The sequence below is a fragment of the Genypterus blacodes genome, unplaced genomic scaffold (assembly GCF_046128005.1).
Source record: "Genypterus blacodes isolate CSIRO-AG114 ecotype Tasmania unplaced genomic scaffold, CSIRO-AGI_Gbla_v1 ptg000023l_1, whole genome shotgun sequence".
Taxonomy (NCBI): Eukaryota; Metazoa; Chordata; class Actinopteri; order Ophidiiformes; family Ophidiidae; genus Genypterus; species Genypterus blacodes.
This window is the reverse complement of record NW_027466836.1, coordinates 246,548-259,607: the sequence shown is the minus strand read 5'-3', so window position 1 is coordinate 259,607 and position 13,060 is coordinate 246,548. Positions and strand designations below refer to the sequence as shown.

The window sequence follows — 13,060 nt, the reverse complement described above, 5'->3', positions numbered from 1 at the left end:
CGTCCCGGTAAAAGTTGGAGGTTCAAAACTCTGAAGAAGCTTCTGTCAGTGTGGTGAGAGCTAAAGTCTGGATCTGGATCAGTGTTCACATGGTCCAGTGCTGGGAAAGTTCCGATCACAAAGCGCGCAGTTGAAGTATCCACATGATGCGTTCAGGGTTCGGAGCTCCGTGCGTAAAGTCTGGTGCCCGTCTCCAAACCGGGATCAGCTGGGTGATGACGATGATGATGGGGATGATGGTGATGATGATGATGATGGTGCGGTGACAAGACAGCAACAGGCTCACAGAGACACACAGATTAGCGTGTGTGTGTGTGTGTGTGTGAGCCACGTGGGTTAATCGTTGGTTAGTGAAAGAGCAGCTAGCAAATGAAATGTAGGAGGTCAAGAGGATCAGTGACTCACGTTGATCTGACAAATGAAGGATAGGAGGCCAAACGATTCTATATGTATAATTACAGATCAGACAGCTGCTGGTCCACATGAATCTCCTTATTTATTTACTTTTACTTGCTTTTTTTGATCATTGTACAGTAAATATGTCCTTGTTTTTCCATTTCCTGTTATTTATCTACATAATAGATATGTTAACATGTTATTTATCTTGGTATTTTTATTTATTTATATATCTAGAGGAAAAGTTTAAAAAAGTAAAAATAAAACACCTAGATTTGTATATATATATACAGTATACATGTTTGTGTGTGTGTTTAAGGTCAAACATAAGCAGCCAGATTGGAGTGTGTGTAATATGGCGCATTATGCAAAGATTTGCATAAACTGTAAACAACATTTTTAAATAATGTGTATTTTTTGACAGAGAGTTTCAAAATGAAGCCACCGTGCACACACACTGGCTCCACACTCACACACACACTGCCTCCACTCACACACACACATTGACTCCACACTCCAAACAGAATGTTGCCGGTGGAGGAAAAGTATGAATTACAATTAAAACAGTGAAACAAAGGCAAAAGTGTCTAAATGGCTTGCAAAGCTCCAGAGAGGCTCCCTGATGTTCACACGCTCTCCACAAACACGCCTTTGTCATAATCTTGACTTTATTTGAGCCCGGAAAAATCTGACTTTTTGCCAGCAGCAGTCAGCAGCACATGGATCATGTCTGCTGATGGAACAGATGGATGCAGGCGCGATGGAGAGCCCGGTGGTGTCAGAGCCCGCTGTACATTTGGCAACGAGAAGCAAAGCAAACACCCACATTCATCTCCTGCATGTGTCCCACTGCTCTACTTAATGTAAATGAATGCACACAATCAAATCAAGTAAAACACCTTTCTGAGTTTGGACGGCTGCGGGCCTTTAAGACGCATTTAAGTAAATCCTCTAATTGTCTGGTTTAGTGTTCCTGCCTTGATCTCAGCTCCCACACACTCATTATACTGCAAGTTCACAGTCTGATCTTGAAATAGAACGGCGGGTTCTGTGGTGAGCGAGCCAGAGGTCACGTGCTGCAGAGACACTGGACGCTGGAGCGCTGACATCAGCTGCTCTCTGCACCCGACCCAGAACACACGGACGGCCTAACGAGCCGCCGGGTCCCGCTCGTCCTCTCTTCTCCGTCCAATCTCTCCCCCAGACAACATGTTGTCTTGCTTGTCTGAACCGTCTTCACTTTACGGGCCGAGTCTCTGCCAGCTCGCCCCGCCGGGTCCGTCCAGTTTTGATTGTGAGATGGCGCCGATGCCAAGGTGACAACATTAAGCACGCAGACGCCAGCGAGCAGACATCCTCTGCCTTCAGGACGGAGCCTGATTTAAATACACGCGTCCCTCAGAGAGACGTTCAGGGCTCTAAATGCCAATAAAACTTTGAAGGACTAAAGGAGTTTGTATCATCTCTGGAGAGTCACTTAAATTTACTGTACACTTTTAATGATGCAGTGTTATTACACACATTGCGTTTTTAAAACCGCAAGGGTTCAACTTGAGTGGTTAGTGTGTGTGTGTGTGTGTGTGTGTGTGTGTGTGTGTGTGTGTGTGTGTGTTTTTTTGGCTGGTTGCGATTATTAAAGCTGACAGAGGCAGAGGCAACTGGCTGTCGAGTCTGGGAACGTCTCCAGATCTCTGCTGCTGCTGCTCGACGTGAGCGGAGGCAACTGAGACGTGGAGAAGCTTCACCATGTGTGACGCCAACTGGAGATAAAGAGGCGACCAGGTGGCGGCGAGGCTTTTCCGGAGGTTATTTCACGTGAAGGAACCCCAGTTTGCCCCTTAAATCGCTGGAATGATACAGGAAGCTTGCTGTTCATCGAGCTGTTCAGACAGATAATTAGTGATCAACGTGAACTCTTCATGGATCTATGAGGAGGAAGCAACAACTGTGACTGTAAAAGAGACACACACTGATTTAACCTGATGTTGTTTCAGAGCAGAAGTCTGGATTTAGGCTGGCTGGTGATGCATCATGGCTGCATTCAATTCATTTGAAGCCTGTTTGCAAACTCTCTACTCTCAATACGCAGGAGAACAAAGATAAGATAAGATGAAATTTTATTATCCCGAGGGAAATTACTGTGCAACAGTTACAGTACAGCATGAAAAAAACAAGACCCAGAAATCAGAAATCAGAAATCAGAAATCAGAAATCACCCAACTAGTGCAATAATGAAAAAGTGCAAGAATGCAAGTAGATAATAAGTACAAGAGAAGTACAAACAATAAGGGGGGTACGAAGTACATACAATGGGGGGAACAGTACATGACAAAATAAGTACATAAGGAAGTGCAAGTGCAATGTGCATCTGACTGAGGTATGAGTAATGACAATCTACAACTACAGCATACACATGTGTATATGTGACATACAACATTTAGTGCAATATACTATAAGTGACAGTGAAGCAGGTTGGGGGGGGGGGGCGGGCTCAGATCCCTATGTCCCCATCGTCCCATCCCGACCCGAGGTAGCTTTACTAAACAGTCCAATGGCCACAGGAAGAAAGGATTTCCTATGGCGCTCAGTAATACACCTGGGGGGAATGAGTCTGTTACTGAAGGTGCTCTTGTATGAGGCCAGCACCATGTGGAGAGGGTGAGAGTCAAACAACAACAAATGAATCAATCCAAAATCCATCTGAAATCATCTCAAACACACAGCTGAACCCTGAATCCCTGTGAATGTAATCTCAAAGTGGGTTCAGTCGAGGTGACAGAGATTACGTCAATGCCCGACTGACAAAAAGTGAAGATGAAGCAACCCAAAGGAGCTGACAGTGCCATTTTACTCCCCAGGAAAAACCTAAATGTCATCCCAAGAAACAGATGAATGGTTTCAAAATGGCATCATAACAAAGCTCCGAGAAGAATCACGTCCCAAACAACAAACGGGAAAAGGGAGAAGGAATAGATTCATATCATCTCTGAGGAGGAAGAAGAAGAGTTAGAAATGCAACACTGTGTGTGTGTGTGTGTGTGTGTGTGTGTGTGTGTGTGTGTTATTCCATCCAAATGACAAATGCCAGACCCATGTATTATAGTAACAGAACAAAGGTCACAGAATGGATCCACAAATCTGCAGACCACCTGACGAACGTTTCCACCTGGACGTTTTGACATTCAGATGAACTAGGGCCCAATCACTTCCTGGTTCATGGAGGGGTCACAGTCTGAGCGGCCCGGATCCGTTGACCTTTGCCGACAGTGATCTGGCTCAGAGGGAGATGCAGAGCGACGGCATTGTTCCATCTTAATGCCTCCACGCCTCTTAGCTGCTCCCACACTGAATGACATCAGGCGGGGGAGAGAGAGAGAGAGAGAGAGAGAGAGAGAGAGAGAAAGAGAGAGAGAGAGAGAGAGAGAGAGAGAGAGAGAGAGCTGAAGGGGATGACTGAAACCACCAAAATCTGAGCTGTACCACCTCAGTGTGTGTGAAGCAGCACTCCATGCTCCAGCGCTCCTCTGCTCTCTGGGGAGTCGTGGAGTCTGAGCGCGGCACAGGTGTCAAAGCGGTGTGATGACACTCCACATTCCCGCCATCCAGCCGGCCTTTTCCTCACTCAGGCTGCTAAACTGTGAGGGCTCTTCACTCGATGCCCCTGTGGACGCCTCTCTGCGCCCCGAGCTGCCTCAGACGAAGACTGATCACCGAAGGCCCCAGACTGAGTTCCGGCTTCTCTGCCTTTGCTGATGTCAGCCAACATTTGCGGCGTCCCTGACGAATGAACGTGCTCCTCGGAGCGTCGCCGCCATAAATATCCGCTTTCCCCCGGCGGGGGGCCTTGAATGAGCTGGCAGCCAGGTGGTATATCCTCCCGCAGACGGGCCGCCCTCTGAGCGGCGTGATGGACAGGTGAGATGCTCGCCTGCAGCCGCCTGCTGGGAAACACATTTATGTTGGAGCGGATGGATGGACACGCTGGGAATGTGCTCAGCGTGACGGAACGTTCTCCTCAGAATTTCTCTTACCTGAGCTGACAAAGGGATTACATGAGGCTTAATGTACACACAGCTGCAGGTCAAGGGGTCACTGCGTCGGGTTATTTATCGACAATGTTTCCATCCATGTTTGCTTTAATGGAATTGTTCTCATCACTGTCTTGTAACAGTGGGAGAGCTCAGCACCGTAACGTAAACAATACATGAAAGCCTCCATATTACTGCCATGTGGGACCAATTAGGCAATTAACGTGTGTGTGTGTGTGTGTGTGTGTGTGTGTGTGTGTGTGTGTGTGTGTGTGTGAAGCCAAAAGGTGATGTTTTATACTGTTGTTCTTATTTACAGCCTTTTATAATGTATTTTACCAAATGTACCTCATTATTTCTCATTGTAAACACATTCTGCACTGTTTCACTGATCACTTCTTCTGCATCTGTCCATCGGATGTGTTTTCTGCTGTCCACCATGTTTAGAACCAAAGTGCAGCTGCATCGTGGGAGTGAAAGTCAGTCTCCGCAAAATAGTGCTGCTATTGAAAGTGTGTGTTTAGGGTGTTTAAGGGTGTCAAGAGTGTCCTAAAACATCAAAATATGCCAGCGTGAGGAACAACAGAGGTGCCTGCTGTAAACTGTGCGGCGTATGGACGCATGATTCACGGCTACACTCACCAACCTGCCACCTGAGAACCTCTGACCTCCACAAATGGACCTCAAGTCAAGAACCTGTGTTTTCAATCCAGCAGAAATCAATAACTCATCTGAGTACATCAAAGAAGGAGCCAAAGGAGGCAGCGGTGCACCGGGCACGTCTCTGCCGTGATGCCGGGCCTGCGAGGGTCAAGCTTGACGTTGAGTGTTTAACAGGCCCTCTGAAATATTCAGAAAGGCCAGCAGGAAGATGGATGCACCCCCACCCCCCACCCCCCACCCCACCCCATCCCACCCCCCTCTGGTGGAATGGCAGGCTGGGTGAAAGGCAGTGATAAAGAGTTTACAACAGGCAAGAATTTTAAACATCCGCCGGGCCCTTAGGGAGCGTGGAGACTTATGACTCAATACAGAACGGAGGGATGGAGAAGGGAGAGCAAGGGAGGAGGAGAGAGAGAGAGAGAAAGAGGAGGAGAGGAGGAGGAGGCAGACATATTCCATGCAACAAAACAAAGATGCATTGATTTCACAAATTCAATCTCCTCTTTCTCGCGGCCCTGACAGATTGAGCGTAACCACGGCGCGCTGCCTCGGCCTCTCCTTTCCCTTCAGCCCTCGCAAAAGCACAAAGGGGGAGAGACGAACACGAGCGTGCAGATGGCAATGGAAAGAGTTGGAGAGGAAGAAAAGGGACCCAAAGAAGGAGAAATAAACAGAAAGCTTATTGCTCTTGTACTCTGTGCTCTTACGGCAACAACATCGACCCGAGTATTGGGAAAACATTAGTCAGACAATTGAGAGGTTTGTTGATGAGAACAAATTCCCCCCAAGAGCAAACTGCAGGAGTTACATGCAGTCGAGGGAAAATGCACTGCTGCCCTCTAGTGGACTTTGATGGAACAATAAAACTATAATAAACATAATAAAACAAATCTATCTATCTGTCTGCCTGTCTGTCTGTCTGGATCCTCTGATACGAATGTTCACATAGATTAATCAGAAGTTTGTGTCTGTGTGTATGTGTGTGTGTGTGTGTGTGTGTGTGTGTGTGTGTGTGTGTGTGTGTTGAATGTTGAATTGCCCGAGAGCTACCCATTTCCCCACTGTGCTCTTCTAAACACGCACAAATGGACACAGCAGAACAGATAGAGAGATTAACAAGAACAATAGTAACTTCCTCCTTTATGGATGAAGAGTAGTGCAGAGTAGCTGTCGTTATGCAGGCCTGGGTATGATAAATGTGGCCTGTACAGCACAAACAACACACACACACACACTACTGAAAGGAAACACTCCAAGTGTGACCGCTTCCCGTGATGTGATGGATAAAGCTGCTAAATCCACGTGTGGTAATCATTTTAATGTGCCAGCAGAACTGTTTCTACGAAGGCGTTTGTTCATATGTAGCTGCTCCACTCACTTACCGGTGATGTCAGCCGTGTTATTTATGACTCCTGGCTCACCAAGTGACACAAATGAATGGTGTCAGAGCAAACTGAGTGGATGTGAGGGCGGCAGACTGTTAATGGGACTGTTGATGTGCTGAAACGGCTGCAGTTCATCTCTTCTCTTTAGGTTGTGTTCGGAAACAAAAAAACGTTTCTCTGAGGTAGATGAAGAGCGGCGTGATGAAGTCATGGGTGTGTGAGCAGTGAAGGCCTGAGGCTCAGATGGGTCTATGATTTGAACGTAACATGCTATGACTTTAATACCATAAATTTCATTTAATAGAGAGTCTGGATTTAAAAAACATTTCAATCTCAATTGACACAATAATATGAGACATCTACTCTTTCTATAAATCAATAAGAGAAACCGCTGAAGAGAATCCAAAGGCAAACACAAATAAATGCAGACAGCGTTTTTTCTAAAAAATATCAAATTTAATTTGGTTATAAAATGTCTATTCATTTTTTTCACATGCACACCCACACAGTTAATCACCATAAATATTGTCCAATGATTTCTCTTCTTCTTCTTCTTCTTTATCTTCTTCTTCTTTTGTTTTAAACTTTGATTCACATAGCAAGCACATTCGGTGGACTGACACATCAGACAGTTCTAAAGGACACAATGGAGGAATGCTCGCAGTCTTTTACAAGGAGGGGGGGCCAGGGGGGGTCAGGGGGGGCTCAGTGCACTAAAAAGGCTTAAAATCAAGTAGAAACATTTATAAATTACCTACAAATGGATTAAAGTACAAAAGAGCTACAGTGTTTAGAGACACTCCACCCGTTCACAGCTCACTGATTTGGTGTGTGTGTATGAGTGATGATTGCAGTGGACTGGTGCAGAAAGTGTGTGTGAAAGCAAAACATCTTTGGAATGAAGTCATCAAATGTAAACCTGCTGCCAGCTGGTCCCACACACAGACCATCATCTCCCTCTAACCACACAGAAGAAACACAGAAGGAACCCTGTTTGTTTACATCAAATACAAGTGCAACTTTACATTAATAAAGGGGGGGGGAGTGGACATTAACAGGCTTCAGGCTTCAGGGGCGCACTATCTTCCAGTGAGTCATATGAGTAGTTGAAAGCCACCACACTATAGAGAACATAGGTACAGCACACACACACACACACACATCACACGCTTCTTATGCACTTCCTATGACCTTGTATCACAAATATCACAAAGATTCCTCCAAAGCCAACGATGAGGTAAGATGAGTTCATGAAACTGAGGCCCAAGATCCATTAATTTACATAGAAAAATAAAAATCTGAAAGTTTGCAACAGCAGTCTAAAATAATAAAAAAAACTTTGTTACAGAAGATTTGCGAGGGGGGGAATAAGAGATGTGAGGCTTCTGCTACAATCTAACAGAGGAAGGTGAAGTGTAAGGACTCCATAGAGCAAATGTGTGTATGGAAAGGAGCTACTCAAGATGCCCACTCAAGATGAATAAGAGAGCATTTAATGGACCGTTGCCGTGACAAATCCCTGGCATATTAAGTCATTTCTGGTGATCAGATGACATTTTCTGGTTTTCCGTGGTGTTAACACGACCAATGAGTCAGCAAAGCAAACGCGGCTTGATTTTTTTAAGATCATAGGAAAGATCTAAACTCTCTAAACTCTCCTCTTTAAATGTACTGTATATGTCAGGTGGGTGTATGGTATAAACCTCATGTAAGCAGATACATTTCTGACTTTAAAATCCAAAAGTAAAACAGATTTGTTTCGCTACGGTTGGTTAAGAGATCACAAAGCAAAGAGCAATAAGAACTCTCTCTCTCTCTCGCTCTCCTTCAGAAGAACTAAAATAAAAATGTTGCACATGGACACAAACACTCATCAGACACATAACACCTCATCACCTTCGTGCAACAGGAGGACAAACACACACAAAAAAAAACATGTCTGGAGCTAAACTGAACTAGGCGTTTCATGACAGTTTGAAAGCCAGGACACGTCACACCTCTGTCCTTAGATGGAGACGCACAAGCAACTCACGGTAGAAAAAAAGAAAAAAAGAAAACGGAGAACCAAAATGGCGTAACTCTTTAACTGCAACCTGCAGCAAAGAAGTGAGGAATGTGGTGCTGGTAAAGGCCACTGATAGAGCCAAACCTGCCCGCTGCTTCTCACGCCCGGCCTGCTCTTTGTCTTTACTCATCATGTCTCCTCCTCCTCCTCCTCCTCCTCCACCTCCTTCCTTCCTCTTTTTTAATAATATTGCACTGAATAAAGCCTTTGTGTTAGCAGCCAGCATTACTCAACAGAATGCCTCAATAACAGTGTCGTGTAGTCGTTTGCGCTCCTCCTCTGCAGAGAATCAGAGATGGTCTTTACTTCCTTATATTGACATCGATACTCCAAAGGAAATGGATGGTTTCAGCTGATTTAAAGCCTCGTTAATGGAAACTCAAATGTTACCAGAAGCTTCTTGTAGTTTGTTTCTTCAAAGCTACACTGCTTGAAATAAATGTAGAGTAAATATAATCTTAGAATGATAAAGAAGAAACTAACACGTCATGAAAATCCCAGTTGTTGCTTTTTTTTTGTTGTTTTCTTTTAAGTCGTCCCTGGATTTAAATACATCACAGTTGTTTTTCATGTCGGTGGAGTTTGGCACGTCGCACTGTACAGAATGTCTTAGAGTTCTATCCATCACTGAAACATAATAATAATCACCACCAGATATATTCAGACATCCTCTCAGTAATGGGTCAGAGGTGATTGTATGGAGGCAATATACAGAGCAGCGTGAGCACAGATGGGACATGGATGAGCGTGGATCAGTTTATTTCACAGGGGAGAGTCTCTTCAACAACTTCTTCCCCTTGGAGAGAATTCCTTTCTTCTTCTTGCCTGCCAGATCATGGGGATCCCGCGGGTCCAGGGGCGCTTGTGGGCCCCTGGTAGGGCTGAGGGGCCTCATGGTCCCCGGTAGGAGGGGCCGCACGATGGGCGACGGCGCTCGGACGGGCGCGGCGCCGTTGTTGCCCGCCGTGTCTGTGGTGTCTGTGGTGACCTGAGGAGAGAAGCCATGGGGGAGGCGTGCAGGCAACGGGGCGGCGGGTTACAAAGCCATAGAAACACTCTCACGCTGCAGAGTCCACCCCTGTCTGTCTGTGCTCATCATCAAAGATCTGAAGCACAAAAACACTGACGACTATCAGCTTTCACTACAAAAGGCAGAATGATGAAAGACCTGACAGCGTGTTTCCTATTCTGAACAAAACGTGGAGAGGAGCTGTGTTCGAGTCTGAGCTCTCTGTGGATCGACTGCAGCTCCTTCAAACGGCACAAAACAATACATGTAATACTTCTGAAAAGGAGTCACAAGAAACATGTTTTTACACAGACATACTGTACACATGTGGAAGAAACAGGTAGGAGGAAGCCATCAGATGGCAAGCACGACATCAGCACGCCACAAAACAATAGAGGTCCACCACCGTTAGGCCATGAAGAAACAATAAGTACAATAGAAATCATATACAAAACACCCAGAGACGCAAGCGTAGATACCAGACCTCACCTCCAATGCAACAAGCAAGAAGGTACTCGTGTCTATTTGACATTTATTACCATTTGGAAGGGTCGATATGCACACGACTCTGACAGTGATACACACAGATTCAGTTCATTGGTCTCTGCAGTGCAAATCAGCCCGAAAAAAAACAATCAACTGAATTCGATGTGTAGAATCTGCAGAATCTCCCTTCAATCAATCTATTAGAAGAATGAAGCTTGTGGACATTCTCACCCAGAACAATCTATTTACTATCATTTCTCTACAATAGATACAGTACAGATGGTTTTGCAGATGCTCAAACTAAGAGAATGGTTTCATTTTTACAGATCTGATGGGTAGGAATTAAACATCACAGGAGCGCCTGAGTGGCGTTTCTGTATGATATGAATGTAAAAGTCTCGTCTGCGGCCATCAATGTGGTGCATTAGAGCGGCTAGCTTGGTATCTGCGCTCGCTGACTCGCTGTACACGAGGCGCACAGAGCCATTTACGGCGTGAAATGAACAATCTTCTTCTTTTTTTTAAGTTTTGTTTTGTTTTTGCCAAGCGGGGTGAGGGGGGAGGAAGAAGGGGGGGAAGGAGGGAGGGGTGGGGGGAGAAATCAGACATGGCAGCGCTTCACCATCGCTTCAAAGAAACCCACACCACTATGAAAAGTAAACAAAACAACAACAACAACAACACCACCACCGACACACATGAACACAGCGCAGAGTTTAGTGTTTAGTATCCAATTCTTTCGTTTATTGTTCCATTGTAACAATACAGGATGGATGTCTCAGTCGAGCGGTTAGTTGTCTGAGCTGAGCTTGAATCACACATGGCAAGTGTCAGTATCCACTTTCAACAGGACTGAAAAATAGACTGGTGTGTGTGTGTGTGTGTGTGTGTGTGTGTGTGTGTGTGTGTGTGTGTGTGTGTGTGTGTGTGTGTGTGTGTGTGCGTGTGTGCGTGTGTGTGTGTAAGAGTGTGTGTACAAAAAAGAACCAAAGCCTCTTTAAGGAAATAGAGCAGTCGAGCCAGGAAAGTTATTAGAAAACAACGTATCAAGTTTAGGATTGAAAAAGGCATGCTGCTCTCTCGTCCAATCACGTCTTTCCGTGCCACTGGCTAGCAATTGGTATGTGTTGATGGAGCACTTATATGACACACAACAACCGCGGTTTGATTTTGTGTTTCAGTGCAAAAGAGGAACCAAATTATCTGGTGTCAGGAAAGACTTCGCCCTCCTTGAACAGTGCGACATGCATGCGTCACCCACAGACCTCCCAGAGTCTATCCTCTCTGTCCATAGCAGGCTTTGCTTCTTCCTTTCTCTGAGACTCAGAAAGGAGATTCGCTTGGAAGGGTGGGGGGTGAGTGAGGGGGGGGGAGGTTGTTAGTTTGTCTAGAATCGCCACTGTCACCACACGGAACAAAACACACACAATGAACAGCACACAGACGGCAAGTGGAGGGAAGCGAGAAAGAGAGAGAGAGGACGGAAATCAAGAGAGAGGGACGGAGGATGGATGAACACAGGGGCCTAGCGCTGAGAGCGGCGATGATGGTGTACCCGTTTGCCCTCTGGGACGGCGGCAGAGGAGGAGGCGGCGGCGCAGGAGGAGGAGGAGTTGGCAGGAGGGCGGTTGGCAGGAGGCTCCTCGTGGGGGTAGTGGGTCGGCGTGTCCGTCAGATACACCTCCACGTCGTCAGGCACTTCTTCCAGGAAGTTGGAGGGAACCAGGCCGCGGAGGCCGTTCATCTCAGCCTGAGGGGAGGAGGGGGGGAGAAGGGAGAGGAGAGGAGGGAAGGAAGGAAGGGGAGAAGAGGAGGGGAAGGGAAGGGGAGGGGACAGGTGTGTGTGAAGAGTTTGTTTCATCCATCGTATTTGCTCTTATAGTATAATTCCATTTCATACCTGTCTTTCATCAAATCAATGTGCAAATGACTTTAATAACAAGTCTGCAGCAAAGGTTTTTGGTTTTAAAAAGTTTTTCTCTTAACGTTTGTGTCTGATGGAAACCGATCGAGACGAAGAGCGAAGCAAGCGCAGACAGCGCAGCACTCACGTAATAGAAGCCGTCTTCATCGATGTCTCCAAACACGGCGAGGATGTCACCGGCACAGAAGGTCAGCTCGGCCTATCAGGAGACAGAAAGGAAACCTTCTTCTTTGCTCCAGCAGAGAATTCCAATGTTACAGATTTAGAATTTGGGATATACATTCATATTCCTATAATAGCAGAATGTTCTTGACTTATATATCTTTATTAATAAATACATCGGACCATCTATCATCCTGAAAAGTGCAGAAAACAATCATAAGCTGAAAGTTTAAATTGAGTTTTCAGCTTTCCATCCTGGGGTGTGTGTGTTTTAATGCGTATGGCAGCATGCGTGTGTGTGTGTGTGTGGGCGGGGGGTGCACCTCTACGTCGACGTTTGGGGAGCTCTCTCGTGGGTCGTAATCGTACAGAGCCACCATCCTCCTCGAGGCTTGATCTCGACGGAGGCCTCGTCTGTTCTGCTCTGGAAGGCGTTTGAACAAGAAACACGGTCAAAACCAAGTTTCTGTCTTTTGAAGTCATTTTCAACTCTGACGGCTCATTTTTGCACACATTCCCACCGTCTTGGCTTATTTGCTGCAGTACCTATTCTGTCGACGGGGGTGCTGAGCGGCAGAAAGCCCTGTTTGATGAGGTGGTCCATGGTCTCTTCATCCTCCGCCCGTATCTCTGACACCATGTTGCAGGGAATCAAACCCATCCTGCCCCGAACCTCTCCTCTGTAAAACCCGTCTGTGTCTTTGTCTCCATACACCTGTAGACAGAGAGAGAGGGAGAGAGGGAGAGAGAGAGAGAGAGAGAGAGAGAGAGAGAGAGAGGGAATGATGCAACGTTTCATCTTTGAAACTTGAACCAGTTTCATTTTCTATTGGTGCCACCTAGTGGGCGACTAAGATTCTTATTACATTTTACGAGAGCTTTTGATATTGACTGGACATATAAATAACTTTCTGTGCATCAAAATAAACATTTATGATGCAG

At 46.0% G+C, this 13,060-nt stretch overlaps 1 protein-coding gene across 3 annotated transcripts in view; it reads right to left on the bottom strand.

Moving 5' to 3' along the window:
- Positions 1-7,152: 7,152 nt before the first annotated feature.
- LOC142992823 (RIMS-binding protein 2-like) overlaps positions 7,153-13,060 on the bottom strand; it is a 41,086-nt gene continuing 35,178 nt past the window's right edge. For all 3 annotated transcript variants that reach the window (XM_076143335.1, XM_076143334.1, XM_076143336.1), the window contains 5 exons: positions 12,665-12,833; positions 12,442-12,542; positions 12,084-12,155; positions 11,588-11,782; positions 7,153-9,525 (listed from right to left, as the gene is read on the bottom strand). In XM_076143335.1, the coding sequence (XP_075999450.1) occupies positions 9,295-9,525; positions 11,588-11,782; positions 12,084-12,155; positions 12,442-12,542; positions 12,665-12,833 (768 nt within the window). In that variant the 3' untranslated portion in view covers positions 7,153-9,294. The remainder of the gene's footprint in view (positions 9,526-11,587; positions 11,783-12,083; positions 12,156-12,441; positions 12,543-12,664; positions 12,834-13,060) is intronic.